This window comes from Taurulus bubalis (genome assembly GCF_910589615.1).
Source record: "Taurulus bubalis genome assembly, chromosome: 3".
In the NCBI taxonomy this organism is placed as follows: domain Eukaryota; kingdom Metazoa; phylum Chordata; class Actinopteri; order Perciformes; family Cottidae; genus Taurulus; species Taurulus bubalis.
This window is the reverse complement of record NC_136591.1, coordinates 39060178-39076478: the sequence shown is the minus strand read 5'-3', so window position 1 is coordinate 39076478 and position 16301 is coordinate 39060178. Positions and strand designations below refer to the sequence as shown.

The 16301-nt window shown below is 43.4% G+C and overlaps 1 protein-coding gene across 1 annotated transcript; it reads left to right on the top strand.

Moving 5' to 3' along the window:
* Positions 1–1263: 1263 nt before the first annotated feature.
* On the top strand, positions 1264–7362 carry ccnb3 (cyclin B3; the record flags this gene model as incomplete). Its single annotated transcript, XM_079214942.1, has 11 exons — positions 1264–1347; positions 1589–1672; positions 3412–3530; positions 3619–3802; positions 3900–3998; positions 4133–4225; positions 4926–5063; positions 5339–5494; positions 5578–5727; positions 7028–7158; positions 7253–7362. The coding sequence occupies 11 exons, from the start codon at positions 1264–1266 to the stop codon at positions 7323–7325; spliced, it is 1311 nt and encodes a 436-aa protein (XP_079071068.1). The 3' UTR covers positions 7326–7362.
* Positions 7363–16301: the final 8939 nt, after the last annotated feature.

Below are 16301 nucleotides of genomic sequence, written 5' to 3'. Positions count from 1 at the left end.
GACCTGCATTGCATAAGCATAAAATATATTATAAAAAAAAAATATATATATATATAATTGTTTCTACTCTGCATTTGACAAATACTCTTACTTCAAGGCTAATTTAATGGCTCTGTCGGAGCTTCCATGGTCTTCATCAAGAGATGGAATGTGCAGATGTCTTGATTGATCAATATCATGTCATTTAAGATGTAAAACAGCACATTTTCTCTTCCAGAATAAAAACCCTGAATCACAGTTTCAATGACTTTGCAGATGATGAAGATTCATTTGTATTATTAACTTTTAGTGTTTCATTTTAATCACTTTGTGGAAATTGGATGCAAGTCATCACGTTAATATTTTCAATTTTTAAAAACATGCATAAATATTCAAATAAAAAATATGTATGATCATGTGCACTAACGCACATAATATATGTCACGTGCCCGTCCTAAAAATAATCACTATCAGTGAATCCCTCATGAGGTAAAAGTCAATAAAACACCTACCGTTTAAACTGCCATGTGCTGTGAGGATGTTTGAAAATCCTGAACATCCTCCTTCCAAGGTTTGCCTGATTCACGTCCTAGGGTGCGATATAGATGGGCGGGGGTTATGTGGGAAACTACATTTTTAATTGTTACTTCTTAACTTTCTCAATCCCACAACGAAACAAAATACAAACACAACTCATAACGTTATTGTGTATAGTCAGCTATGTGTATTTTTCACCGCTTTTAGGTGATCAAGAAATCCTCCGCGCGGAGCCGTTGCAGTGAAACCAACGCCCCCTTCCTGGGAACGGCATCCCTAGCGGCTTCCTGATTGGTCCGCCCGGCTCAAATTCCAGCCAATGGGAACGCGGCGCAGCAGATTTGGATCCGCAGCTGAAGCGCTTTTTGTTTGAGCTCTCGTCTGCGAAGCAACGGGTCGGACTTTGGACTATTTACAGCAGATAAATGCCGTGTTTCCTCTTTCCGGAACCGAAACAAACCCACACGAACTATTAGACACGGTAAGAAAAATATATATATATATATATTTATAATTTCAGCTCGATATTGTACAAATCAGAACCAGTTCACGTGCGGAAACACACACACACACACACACATGCAAAACGTCACTGTTTTTTTTCACGTCTTATTTAAACTGCAACAAGACATCCTATTTAGTTTTTAATACCGAACCGCCATTTTTTTTAAATGTATGTATTGTATCTAGCAGATCAAAGGGCAGCCGCTGCAGAGTTTGTGTGTGTCTGAGAAGAAAGGAGCCGCCATGCCTCTAACGAGGGCGAAGAAACCCGCTTTCACTGCCGGGAGCAAGATGTCCAAACTCAATGCAACAACCAGCGAGAACCAGGTAAAAAAACAACATTATTAATAATGCTAATAAATGTGCTTGTCTGAATGAGCAGCTTTCTTGCAGACAGCGTCTGTAAACAAAGAGACGTTGCATCACCTGTTCCTCAGAGTTCCATGACCTTTTGCATGACCTTTTTTTAAAAAAAAGGATTAATTTGCTTATAATGCATGCAACTTTTTTGCAATCTGCATGCATGATTTTCTTTTTTTTTAATACTGTGTGTGTGTTGTGTTTGCAGGAGGAAGGCCCCCAGGTGAAGCGGCCCTCGTCTCCTCCCCACGGGGCCCCAAAGAAGAGGACCGCGTTCATCGACATCACGAATGTAAGTTGTGGGTTCGGATTCGGGGGTCCGGGGATTCGGGGTCCACATACAAGAGGATGGTGGACTGAGTGAAGAGGATGAAGAGGATGAAGGGCATCCTCTTCACTCAACAAGTCTCCTTCGGGCCCTCGGGTGGAGGTAGAAGGGTCACATCTGTAATAACTCCTCCTCCTGATATCGCTTTGTTTTGCTCCCAATGCGTAGATAAAAACATCTGCTTTGTGCAAATCCCCCTTTTCACTCTGTTTTTATAGTTTTGAGTTATTGAGCCACTAAAAAAAAAAAAAAAAACGCTTTCTCAGATACCAACTTAAATAGCTGTGTGCTTCATCTGGAGCGCCGCAGGGTTCAAACCCTCGGTGTCATCGGTTCACGGGTCCAACCCTCCATTCCCGGTGGACAAACTAGCACGACTGCAGCTGCTCTTAAAAACATGAATCTCGCCCTTTTTTTTTTCTTTTTCTTCAAATTTGAGATTTCCTGGACCTTTTTTTATAATAAAGTCCAGAAAATCTCTTTGAGTCCTTCAAGTACAAGCAGCTTGTCTCTCCTCCGGTAACTTCTCACACACATCTGAAGAGATGGATACGCTCTTTGCCGTATAAATGCACACAATGCACACGTCAAAAGGCCGAGAATCGGTTGCCAATTTCTCCAAATCGTTGCCGCTGGCCCCCTTGCAGCCGTCTGAGGATCCCTGCTGATGTACATGGTTTGATTTGAAGAAGTTACAAAACAGCAGCACACGTGAAAGAAATATATCTGTGATTTATATTTGCAGACGCATTTTAAAGTTTGTTTTTTATGACTTTAAGATTGAGTCCACATTTATTTGCATGTGTGCGTTTTATGGCGCGTATGAAGCGCCCTGTGCGCGCCGCAGGAGATTGTTGATGACTTGGTTATGCCCGCGCGTCTTTAATATATTAAAACATCTTTCACAGATTATGGGAGTGAGAGCAGCGAGCAGTCTGGGAAAAAGCAGATCTTATTTATTTTTTTAACAACTGTGTCTCATTCGTACCAAGACTTTACTAAATGAACATCATGCTGTATTGAAGAAGACTTGAAACTAGAGATTGAGACATAAACTCATGTTTACAATGTTTACTGAGGGAATAAATCAAGAGAGAAGCAGTCATTTATATAGACTTCTATACAACCAGAGGAGTCGCCCCCTGGTGGTCAGGAGAGAGAATGCAGCTTTAACACATGAAGCCTAGACTTCTATACAACCGGAAGTCACCCCCTGGTGGTATAGAGAGAGAATGCAGCTTTAACACATGAAGCATATACTTCTATACAACCAGAGGAGTCGCCCCCTGGTGGTCAGTAGAGAGAATTCAGCGTTAACACATGAAGCCTGGACTTCTATACAAACAGAGGAGTCGCCCCTGGTGGTCAGGAGAGAGAATGCAACTTTAACACATGAAGCATAGACTTCTATACAACCAAAAGAGTCACCTCCTGGTGATCAGGAGAGAAAATGCAGCTTTAACACATGAAGCATAGACTTCTATACAACCAGAGGAGTCGCCCCCTGCTCATTGTGTATTTCAATCATCCACTTTGACACATTGTGTGTGTGCGTGTGTGTGTGCGTGTGTGTGTGTGTGTGTGTCACACACTCTGCTGTGGTTCTCCACCGTGGTGCGAGTTGCTCTCAGCTGGTTGTGAAACGAGCTCCATGTTTGTTTGTTTGTTTTTTGCCGCCTCTCACTCTGACTGTCCTCCTCCAGGCTCACAAGGTCCACATCAGCCTTCCGGGGAGGAAGAAGAAGAAGAAGGAGGCGAAGAAGCAGGTGAAGAAGACGAGCGCCGCCTCGTTGTCTGCGAAGAACCACGCCAACCTCACAAAGTAACGCAGCGCTTCACCCTTCTTTTACTCCGTCTCCTTCAGCGGTGGATGTTGTTTTTCTTCATTTGCACCATCTCCGTCTCTGCAGGTCTTCATCGGAGAGCTCGGAGGAGACGCCCGCTGAGAGGGAGGAGGATGATGAGGAGGAGGAGGAGGAGGAAGAAGAAGAGGAAGAGGAGGCGCAGACGGACGCGGCAGCTCCAGCAGACGAGCTGGAGGCTTCGGCGCCCCCTGCTGCCGCCCAAGTGCCGGCACACCATCAGAAACAACAGGTAAGGGGGAATCCAAGGAAGCGTCTGTTCTGGGAACGTTGTTGCCTTTTTAAAAAAAAAAATTCAAATTTTTGTACTCGTATCTCCGCCCCTGTAGATCCCAGCGGAGTTTGACATCGACTCTGAGAACTCTGAGGACTGTTACATGTGTCCAGAGTACGCGAAGGACATCTTTGACTACCTCAAGCGGAGAGAGGTGAGCCCAACCAAAGCACCGTCGTGTGTGTGTGTGTGTGTGTGTGTGTGTGTGTGTGTGTGTAAAGGCCGTTTTTTAAATGCAAACCGTCGTCTTTACCGTGTTTTCATCTCTTCTATTCTCGTCGTCCGCAGGAGAAGTTCGTCCTCCGGAACTACATGTCGGATCAGTCCAGCCTGAACCCGGAGATGAGGGCGATCCTGATCGACTGGCTGGTGGAAGTCCAGGTGGGTCCCCCTGCTGGCCGCTTCGGGAACTTGTGTAGACGAGAACTCGTGTTTTTAAGGCCGTTCGTTTGTCAGGACATCTAGAAGTAGCACCGTTCAGTTTCGTTATGATGCGTTCAGGCTCTTATTGGGCGGCGGTGAATTATCACGATCTGTGTGTAATCTTGTCAAATGTATTTTTGGGCGGGTTAGAAACTTGATTCAATCCAGATGATTTCATAAAATAGATGTTGGAGAGGAAGCTGATTTATGATCCATTAAAACTACTGATGACACAATGTTTGAGTCAATAAAAATGCAGTCTTTTATTTTTATGCAAAGATAACTGCAGATGACTCGAACATTTAGAGTTTTTAATAGTTTACATTAGTTTCTAAATACCTTTGGATGGTGCCACGAAAAAAAATATGTCTGGACCTTGTGGACCAGCTGGTGAAACGAAACCAAAACGATCTGAATCGATCAATATGGATCGTCGATGATCGGCAGTTGGAATCGGCACAAAGAAAAGCGAGATCAAGGATCTCTAAAAGTTTCTTCTTCTTCTTCTGTGCTGATCCGAACTGAGTTGTATGACCCAGAACTTAAAGTAAAACCGTTGCTGACTAAAACAAAAATATTTTTTCTGAAACATTAATGCTTGTGATTCGTTCCAAACTGAACCAAAAGGAAACTTTGACTCTTGTTCGTGTGCCTTCAGGAGAACTTTGAGCTGTACCACGAGACCCTGTACCTGGCCGTGAAGATGGCCGACCACTACCTCGCCAAGACGCCCGTCCACCGGGAGCTGCTGCAGCTGGTGGGCTCCACCACGATGCTCATCGCCTCCAAGTTTGAGGTAAAGACGCCCGGCTGAGCACTGAATATTCTAACATCGCTACAAACACTTTACCACATAGCCTAAAGTCTTCTTTGAGTTTTTTGGCAGGTATTTTTTTTATTTGTCAAACTTTTATTTTGAAAAACGTGAATATTAAGAGTTTTATTGAGCAAACACGAAATGACAAGGTAGACCATGCCACCAATAAATAAACTGTAAGACTTTTTTTTTTTTTTTTCTTGAAATGACCACAATACTCACTGGCAATTGTTTTATTTTGGCGGTCCCCGCAGGAGCGCAGTCCGCCGTGCGTCGACGACTTCCTGTACATTTGCGACGACGCCTACAAGAGGGAGGAGATCATCGCCATGGAGGCCAACATCCTGCAGACGCTGTCCTTCGACATCAACATCCCCATCCCCTACCGGTTCCTCAGGCGCTTTGCCAAGGTGTGTGTGTTGGGTGACTTCTTTTAAGTCTTCACACACTCTCTGAGCTCGTCCTGAGTGTGTCCTCTGCTCTCTCTCTGCAGTGTGTGAGCTCGGGGATGGACACGCTGACTCTGGCGCGGTTCTACCTGGAGATGAGCCTCATGGAGATGGACCTGGTGTCGGCGAGAGGCTCTCTGCTGGCGTCCGGCTGCCTGCTGCTGGCGCTGGTCACCAAAGGCCTGGGAGGCTGGGTAAGTTCTCCCTACACGTCTGCTTGTGTTTTCTATCACTGCTGCTCTGTTCTGTCGACCTCAAAAAACGGCGGTAGGCTTGAAAAGCATGTTTTCTTTACACTATCTCCAAAACTACACCGTTAATCATAACCAGAAGCTGTAAAAACAGACATTGTAGTCGGATTTTGATCTTTCCGACGGTCATCAAACGCACCGTATGTGACGAAGGCTTTGTCATAAGTAACTGAAACTAAGCTTAAAATTGTGATATTTCGTAAGAAACCTTTTATTCTGAATGTCTCTTTTAAAATGTATATAAATAAAACCTTTTGCTTTGATCAGATTCAGTTAAAATCATTACATTCTGAGCTTTTCGGAGCAACCAGGAAGCCACGACTGACTCGTCTGAGACCGACAGTCACGTGACGACAATTCAGTGAAACTTTGACTGAGCTCAGAGCGGAGAGGCTGTGTTTAAAAAAAAAAAAAAAAGTATAAAGAGTAAAAAATGTTTGATATATGGGTTCCAGTGTTTTCCAATTTCTGTATAATATATTATCAAAGACATTTTTCATGATTTATCGCATCGTAAGTATGTTTTACTGCACAAAACAGCTTGGGCTTCAGAGGGTTAAGATGGTGTCTCCCAAAGTTACGGTCACCTTGTTGGCTTGCAGGGATTTTTATGTCAAAATTTGTATTGCTATCTTGAGTGCTTTAAACCTGCATTCTCTTTACTGACTACTATGGTACTTACTGACTCCTCTGGTTGTATAGAAGTCTATGCTTCATGTGTTAAAGCTGCATTCTCTCTCCTGACCACTAGGGGGTGACTCCTCTGGTTGTATAGAAGTCTATGCTTCATGTGTTAAAGCTGCATTCTCTCTGCTGACCACCAGGGGGCGACTCCCCTGGTTGTATAGAAGTATATGTTCATGTGTTAAAGCTGCATTCTCTCTACTGACGACCAGAGGCGACTCCTCTGGTTGTATAGAAGTATATGCTTCATGTGCTAAAGCTGCATTCTCCCTGCTGACCACCAGGGGGCCACTTCTCTGGTTGTATAGAAGTCTATGCTTCACGTGTTAAAGCTGCATTTTCTCTGCTGACCACCAGGGGGCGACTCCTCTGGTTGTATAGAAGTATATGTTCATGTGTTAAAGCTGCATTCTCTCTACTGACGACCAGAGGCGACTCCTCTGGTTGTATAGAAGTCTATGCTTCATGTGTTAAAGCTGCATTCTCTCTCCTGACCACTAGGCGGTGACTCCTCTGGTTGTATAGAAGTCTATATAAAAGGTTCCTTCTTTGTCTGCAGAGTCCCGTCCTGCAGTTCCACTCCGGCTACCGGACGGCAGACTTGGCGCCCGTCGTCAGGACGCTCCACGAGATGCTCTCAGCTCCGCCCGACGACAAGCTGAAAGCCATCAGGAACAAATACTCTCACAAGTAAGTTTAAGATGAATAAAACTGAAGCGGGAGCGATGCACAAGCAGCTTCACATCCTTAACTTTGAATATTAATGTTCTTCAACATCTTCCAGGGTGTTTTTCGAGGTCGCGTCCCTGCCGACGGTCAGCAGTGACGTGTTGGAGGAAGCTTTATTATCTCAGTGACGTCCGTCCCGCCTCCCAACCCCAAAAGAGAAAGCCAGTCCAGTTTGAGTGGAAATATTTCCACATTTTCCCTCAAACCTGTATATAATTTGTGAATATGTTTAATATTTATACATGTAGTCTTTCCTGTCTTTTATATAATATTGGATATAAATCTTTCATTCCAGTTTGTGAGAAGAGTTCTTATGTGGGCTTTTTTTTTTTTTTGCAGAAGTTATGCCACTTTATTGCGCTGAAGTTGATTTTAATAGTTTTTTTTATAGTGTTACATTCGAGTACACAGTTGATGTTGATTTTTTTTTTAATAACTTTTTATAAGGGGTTAAAAAGGAAGAAAAAAAGTCTTAACTTGTATGTAAGCCCTGTTTGTCTGTGTGTTTTTGTCATTAAAAACCAGTTTTATGACGATACTTTGGCTGAGATGTCAGTAAACTCACTTTTTACTGATTCATTAATTATGCACCAGCCCAAACGTTTTTATAGGCTTCCATACATTGTTGACGTTAGCAGCTATGCTCGTGTGTGTGTTTCCATACACTGTACAGTGTTTATCATGTTAATATCTCCATGCTAATTATTTGTATAAAAGACGAGCGCATGATGCTGTGCTATTTCTAAATGGCTGTCATGCGCGCTCTTAAAATAAAGTTCTTGTTTTGTGTTTTTTTTTAAATGCGTTGTGATGAAATGGCTCTTTGATCATTTGGTTACATGATTGGTTCACTTTATATAAAATTGTTTGGGCCCTTTTAAACCTGACGTGTGGTTACGCTGGACGGCCACCAGAGGGCAGTGATGCTCCACGCTCCTCTTTATGGCGACCGCTCTGCCAGACGAAGACGACTTCAAATATGTTATGACATCAGTTCCTCAACTCTCCAATGGATTATTATACTGAAGCCACGTGGTTCTGCTTCCTAATAAATATATATATATATATATATATAAATATATAGTCTTGTTTTTCTTAAGTTAAAACCACAAACATAGTTTTTCATGCACTGATTGATTGGGAAATTTGTTCTATTTTTTTTCTCCATAAAGCTTTTTTTTTCACACGAGTGGGAAGGAAAGGAGTTTGTTTTTTACTATTTTGTATATTTGTTTCTTTAGATTCCTCTTGTAAATTTACCAAAAGTTACTTTAGATAATGCTTTATACTTAAACATACTTAAACATTTCAGAGAAACATTGAGAGCTTGTAAATGCAAACATTATTGTAATGTAAGTAAAGGCCTGGATATCTAGTAAAAGATGTTACCCCATTCAACTGAGGTGTGTAACCTCAAACTGTTAAATTAAATTAATTAATTAAATTGGGCGTGGATACCGCAGCCACAACAAAGTCCCAGCCGAAACGGCGGCCGCCCAAACACACCTCCAGTTGCCTGGTGCCGTAGGTACGTATGGGCGTGCCGTTAGCGGCGTCCATCTGGGGGCCGCGTCCCATGGGCGGGGGCGGGGTGCCCTGGTGGGGTAGCAGGGCATGGACAAACTGCTGCCGGTTGGCCAGAAAAACCCGGTCTGCTTCAGCAGCCAGAGTGCGATAGTCCTTGGACGCGGCGAGGGGGGAACTGGCCAGTGCCGTGCGTACCGGCACTGGGAGCTGCCTCAGGAAAATGTGCGTGAAAAGGAAGGAGGGATCAGCCGATCCTAGCACGGCTAGCATTTTTTCCATCATCTCCGACGGCCTGCTGTCGCCGAGGCCGTTGAGGGAGAGCAGGCGGTCCGCCTTCTCCAGTTCAGACAGTTCGAAGAGCTTCAGAAGAAATGTCTTCAGTGCTTCGTACTTGCCGGCAGCCGGTGGAGCCTCCAGCAGCATCATCGCTCGTGCCGTCGTCGAAGCATCCAAAGCGGCCACCACGTGGAAGTATTTCGTGGCATCCCGACTTATTCCCCTGAGCTGGAACTGGGCTTCTATGTGCTGAAACCACGGCCGTGGGTTATGCTGCCAAAAGTCCGGCAACTTGACGGTAGCGGCGTAGACGTTAGCCATGTCGTTAGCACCGGCGTTCGGTGCGGCGGCGCCGTTCTCGTTGTCGGACATGCCGTATTCACTCTCAGGGTCACCAGTGTAGAGTTGGGAAACAGCGAGACAGCAGGCGTAGTTGCAGTCGAGATAGTTTACTCAAGCTCCACATAAAATGTACAATACTTGTGCAGTACTATAGCGGCAGCGCAAAACCCCACGCTTCCCGGAAACCAAACCAACAAAACCCACCCAGACCCCGGAAACCCCACCAGCTCTTAAAGGCACAGTAGCCCTTAGGTGAATGTCTCTCACAGTCCGTATGTGGGTCACCACATGATTAGCTTTTATTTCTAAGTATGTAAATGACTCCTGGTTGTATAGAAGTCTATATAAATGACTCTACTTCTCTTGATGTATTCCCTCAGTAAACATTGTAAACATGAGTTTATGTCTCAATCTCTAGTTTCAAGTCTTCTTCAATACAGCATGATGTTCATTTAGTAAATGATGGTCATTTAGAGTCAAACAGGCCATAAAGCAGGGGATGCTTTAGGGGCGGGGCTACAGGGTGATTGACAGGTCGCTACCACGGTCTGGGAACTGTTTACACACTTTTACTCTTTCACGCTGTGTTTTCAGTTCATGAGAGCACAATTGTAACATTTTGGAAAGTATTTTTCTCTCTCGTCACTTCTGGTTGCGAAATAAACCAACATGGCGGCCGGCCTGGATGCAGAACTCAAGGCTTCGAAATCCAAAAGGCGACGTCATGTGACTACGTCCACTACGTCCAGTCTATGACTTTAAAGTTTTTTTTTTGAACATTTTCTTTGTTTATTTTGACGTGTTTTAAATGTTTTCTGCGCTCCTCGTTTTGAAACAGTTGCCGTTCGCTTTTTCTAATCTCAACAGGATTCAACAATAAATAAAAAAACTGGAGTTTGTGGCCAAACTTTCATCATGCAAACTAATAAAAAAGTCTCACGAGGCTTTTCTCCCCTCAAAGTCCTCAGATCTGGTCTGAAGAGATTTGTGCGATCTATAAAGTGACCAGATGACAGCTCTGATTCTGAGATCCACAGAAACCTGCTGTGGATAAGTGGCAGCAGCCGGAGGGAGGTGCAGGTGTGGGAATCCATTTTGTGCCCTCGGATGAAACCGGGAGAAACTCAGATATGGATTTCTTACGTCGCAGTTTCTCCGGTATCGACGTCGCATTGCATCATGGTCCTTCTGCTTTAAAGTTTGAACTGAGTCCTAAAAGCACGTCTTTTTCTCTTAAATTCTCATTTTATAAATATATTTATTTTGTCTGCAAAATCCAACTGTTCTCAGGCAGCCAGTGGAGCTCCTGAGGATTTAAAAACACTTTTACAGAATATTCTTGTAAAATATTTTCCTCCAGGTTGGATTTAAATCATTCTAATAATAATAATATTGTATTATTATATGTTATATTATACATATGTTATATATTATTATACACTAATGTCTAATTTTACAGAACAAGAATTTTCTTGTTTTGTAAAAAAAGTACTTGAAAATATTTTCCAAAAATAGATTTAGTTGTAATATATATATATTCAAGGTTACATGAAGAAACCTGTAGCCTTGAAAAAAATATTTACAAAAATTCTCCATATAAAAAATATATAATATGTTTGTGAATTTATCATCAATTCACAAATATAATATTTCAATAGATACAATCGTTAAATACAAGTTTAATACTGTAAATACATATTTTTTAATTACATAAAATCTGTGACAATGAATATTAAACAAAGAGTTTCTGTAATTTCACATCGATTCATTTGTTAGTTGACGATTATTTTGTAGCAAAAACATTGAATGAATCTGTTTTTATGAAAATTCCACTTATTCAAAGTAAGAATGTACAGGGATTTATTGAAATTTATTATTCTATTTACTTACCTGCGCAGGTCTTCATCAAACGCTCCGACCTTTCGAGGGTTTCTTTGAAAGCCTTGACGGCAGGATCAGAAAGAGCTGGAAAGATGGAGACCCCAAATCATGTCATAAACACACACACACACACACACACACACACACACACACACACACACACACACACACACACACACACACACACACACACACCTACACACACATTCAGTGTTTAGATCCCTGCCAATTCAATTCAGTGCCTCTCATCTCCCGCAAACACACCACTGCATCTGCACCTGGAGACTTCTGAGCCCATTTTCCCGCCATTCACTCGATCAATTGATCAAGTGATCGATTGGCCACATTGTGAACGTGTGTGTGTGTGTGTGTGTGTGTGTGTGTGTGAGTGTGAGAGTCACTCCCACCCCACTAGTTCACCCTGAGCCACAGATCCCAATAACTCAATCTGATTAAAGTGCACCAGGGGAGATGGGTCAGATATATATATATATATATATATATATATATATATATATATATATATATATATATATATATATATATATATACCGTAAAAGTCTGGCTACAAGCCGCTTCTACCTCCGGTCAGTGTCCCCGCTATAGCAAGCTAGCTAACGCCGCTGCTAGCTCCCTGCTGCTGCGAACGCTGCTGCTAGCTCCCCACTGCTGCTAGCTCCCCACTGCTGCTAGCTCCCCACTGCTGCTAGCTCCCCACTGCTGCTGCCTGTCCCGCTACCTTCGGTGGTTGTCGGGGAGCTAGCGGAGAGCTAGTGGAAGTTAGCGGGGAACTAGCGGAACGCTAGCATGAGCGCTAGCTGTCTACATCGGGGAGCAAACGGGGACACTAACCGAAGGTAGTAGCGGCTTGTAACCCGACTTTTACGGTATATATATATATATATATATATATATATATATATATATATGTGCGCTGATCAATGGCTCATATTTAGATGCGTATATATATATATATATATATATATATATATATATATATATATATATACGCATCTAAATATGAGCCATTGATCAGCGGTTCAGGCTTTTCTCTGTTTGCTTTGAGGTGCATCTGCAGAATAAAAGGATCATTTTTTATATTTATTTCATCCACAGTCCCACAACAGTCTTCCATGTCTTTCCAAGTCTCTGCGATGGACTTTTTTAGATTTTATGATTAGTATAGTAGAAGGTGTTGCATTAAACTTGTCGCATCCTGAGCATGAATCATCATTTCTGAAATCCATATCCAGTGCCTCGCAAAATTACAAAACAGAAGCGAAACAATCGTCTCTCGTTGTGTCTCAGCGCGTAGACGTGTCGCTCACTGATACACCGTGTAGCGCTCGTGTGTGTGTGTGTGTGTGTGTGTGTGTGTGTGTGTGTGGCTAATTGTCTCGGCCTAGCCGCCATTAGCATTCCCCAGCTGGTCGGAGAGGAAAAGGGCAAACCTCACCGCTGTCGGAAGAAAAGATGGAGAAAAATAGATGAGCCAAAAAAACACAAGAGCGTCTTTGGGATTTGGCCGTCGCGTGCGACCCGGTGTGTGTGTGTGTGTGTGTGTGTGTGTGTGTGTGTGTGTGTGTGTGTGTGTGTGTGTGGGAATCGAAGCGAGTCGCATGAATATGCATGGTTGCAGCGTCCGGGGCTGCAGTGCCAATGAATACATCATCAGAGACGGCGCAGCTTTTAAAAAAATTAAACGAAAAAGGTCACTTTAAAGTCGCTGGAACAAAGACAAGGCGCTAAAAATAATAACAATAAAAAACATCTAACTTTTAAGCCTTAGATGAAAACACCAAAATGTGCATTTTTTGGCAATTCTTCCCCTCACTTTTTTTTTATTTAAATTTGTTTTATTGCAATGTTGTTGAAGACTCAAGTTGTTCCACTTTTATGTCGACATTTAATGCAATTTAATTTGTTTCCAAAATATTTTATTAAATACGGGATTTTTCTGTAAAATTCATGTTCTCCTGTAACATCTTTCAGCTTCATGCGCTGCAGCCGGAACTTTCACTTCTCAAAGTGCTTCAACTTGAACTTTCGGTCCAACTCGTACATTTAAAAAAAGCTCCAATGAGAGGAATCATTTTTGCCACATTGTGTCTGATTACGGCACTTAAAAAAAAGTCTTAAATGTCATTTATTGAAAAATATGATGAAATGACACTTTATTTTTTTTTACTAATTAAGACACGAGGATGCTGAACGAGACATCAGGGAAATAAAATTCAGAAATGAGGGGGACAGGGGACGGGGAGCCAGTTTCCGTGGCAACAGATCTTGGTGGAATGGGTTACCTGTTGCTTCTTTCCTTTTTGAGGTTGCGTCAACTGCTGGTGAGGAGGGATTTGTTTTCCCTTTGAAAGAGTTTCTTCCTCTCCGGTCGTCTGTGTTTTTATTAAATACGTTCTTCCTCCGAGAGAAGGAGAGAGACTCTTTCCATCCCTCTGGAGTAAATTGGACATTAATCGAGTCCTCCGTCATCGTCGGTCCTCTCCGGCCGACCCGAGGACGTCCTCTCATCTCTCGCCTCTGAAAGGTTATTTCAGCTCTGCAGAGAAACAAATCCCTTTACTGTCACTTCCCTTTTTTATTTATTTTATTTGTGTTGGATATCGCAGCCTCGTCTTTTCTCTTCCGTACAAGGTGGTCTCATCACCTCCCACTTCACTTTCTATGAAGTTTGTTCTCCAAACTCTTGTTGTTGTCGTTTAGCTTTTTGTTGTCATCACATGCAGGAAAGGAGGAGATCAAGTCGTTTTAAAGACAAATCTGCGGTCCTGAAAATGCCCTCCTCTGTTAGGCAACTGATTCAGATTTTGAGTTGCAACAACACAAGAAGCTTCACTTCACCGTATCGCCTTTTAAATACCGACCCGCCTCCCAGCAATCCAAACACTTCCTTCATAAACTACCACTTCTCATAAAAACAAGTTACTTTTTGACCATTTGAAAACAAACTATATTGTAGTGAAGTCTTTATAGTGGAAGTTGCATTTCTCTAAGACAGTTATAACATTTATTTATATTTTGTATTGTTCATATGCACAATCAAGTCAAGTGATATTCTGCTTTTTTAACTTTTTGACCCACACTTTCGTCATTGTGCGACTCCACTTCATCCTCTTCAACTTCTTCCAGTTCCTCCACTTCAACTTCTTCCAGTTGCTCCACTTCATCCACTTCAACTTCTTCCAGTTCCTCCACTTCAACTTCCTCCACTTTCTCAACTTCATCCACTTCAACTTCTTCCAGTTCCTCCACTTCAACTTCCTCCACTTCCTCAACTTCCTCCACTTCAACTTCTTCCAGTTCCTCCACTTCATCCACTTCAACTTCCTCAACTTCCTCCACTTCCTTAACATCCTCCACTTCCTCAACATCCTCCACTTCCTCCAGTTCCTCCACTTCCTCAACTTCATCCAGTTCCTCAACTCCCTCCACTTCATCCACTTTCTCTAGTTCCTCCACTTCCTTCCATTCCTCCACTTCATCCTCTTCCTCCACTTCCACCACATCCTCCACTTCCTCCAGATCCTCCACTTCCTCCACTTCTCCAAAATTCTCCACTTCATCCACTTCCTTCCATTCCTCCGCTTCATCCTCTTCCTCCACTTCCACCACATCCTCCACTTCCTCCACATCCTCCACTTCCTCTACTTCTCCAAAATCCTCCACTTCCTCCACTTCCTCCACATCCTCCACTTCCTCCAGATCCTCCACTTCCTCCACTTCTCCAAAATCCTCCACTTCCTCCACATCCTCCACTTCCTCCACTTCATCCACATCCTCCACATCCTCCACTTCCTCTAGTTCCTCCACTTCATCCACTTCCTCCAGTTCCTCCACTTCCTCAACTTCATCCAGTTCCTCAACTCCCTCCACTTCATCCACTTCCTCCAGTTCCTCCACTTCCTTCCATTCCTCCACTTCATCCTCTTCCTCCACTTCCTCCACATCCTCCACTTCCTCCACTTCTCCAAAATCCTCCACTTCCTCCACTTCCTCCAGATCCTCCACTTCCTCCACATCCTCCACTTCTTCCAGATCCTCCACTTCTCCAAAATCCTCCACTTCCTCCACTTCCTCCACATCCTCCACTTCTCCAAAATCCTCCACTTCCTCCAGATCCTCTACTTCCTCCACATCCTCCACTTCCTCCACTTCTCCAAAATCCTCCACATCCTCCACATCCTCCACATCCTCCACTTCCTCCACATCCTCCACTTCCTCCACATCCTCCACTTCTTCCAGATCCTCCACTTCCTCCACTTCTCCAAAATCCTCCACTTCCTCCACTTCCTCCACATCCTCCACTTCCTCCACTTCTCCAAAATCCTCCACTTCCTCCACATCCTCCACTTCCTCCACATCCTCCACTTCCTCCACATCCTCCACATCCTCCACTTCCTCCACATCCTCCACATCCTCCACATCCTCTACTTCCTCCACATCCTCCACTTCCTCCACTTCCTCCACATCCTCCACTTCCTCCACATCCTCCACTTCCTCCACATCCTCCACTTCATCCTGTTCCTCCACTTCCTCCACTGGGTTTCCAGGTGGTCTCTCTGAGTCTGGTTCTCGTCTGTCTCCTCTTGCCGCTTCACTAAAAAGCCAAATTACACAACAAACATGTCGGCACCAAAAAAACACATAGCAACGAAAGCAGCTTTGAAATCAACACTTGGAGGCATTTCTTCATTAGTAAAAGGTGGTTGTGGTATTTATTATGATGCTCATGGTCTTTGTATGAAAACCAGGCATTTGGATTTCTATCTTCAAATCCAGATGAAACTTTTTAAATCAATACTTCCTGTCGACCTCGTCCCAGATTGGTCGAATTACAATGTTCAGACTCAACAAAGAACAGTGTCTCTAAGACTTCTTCTCTCCCATTACACAGAGACGCCGCAGCCTTTGTCGTCCGCCAGGACCAACACTACATCAGGTGTGTGTGTGTGTGTGTGTGTGTGTGTGTGTGTGTGTGTGTGTGTGTGTGTTAGAAGCCCGTTCCGCCTTTCTTTTCTTACAGAAAATTGCGAACCAAAGTTCAACGTCCTGCGGAAATG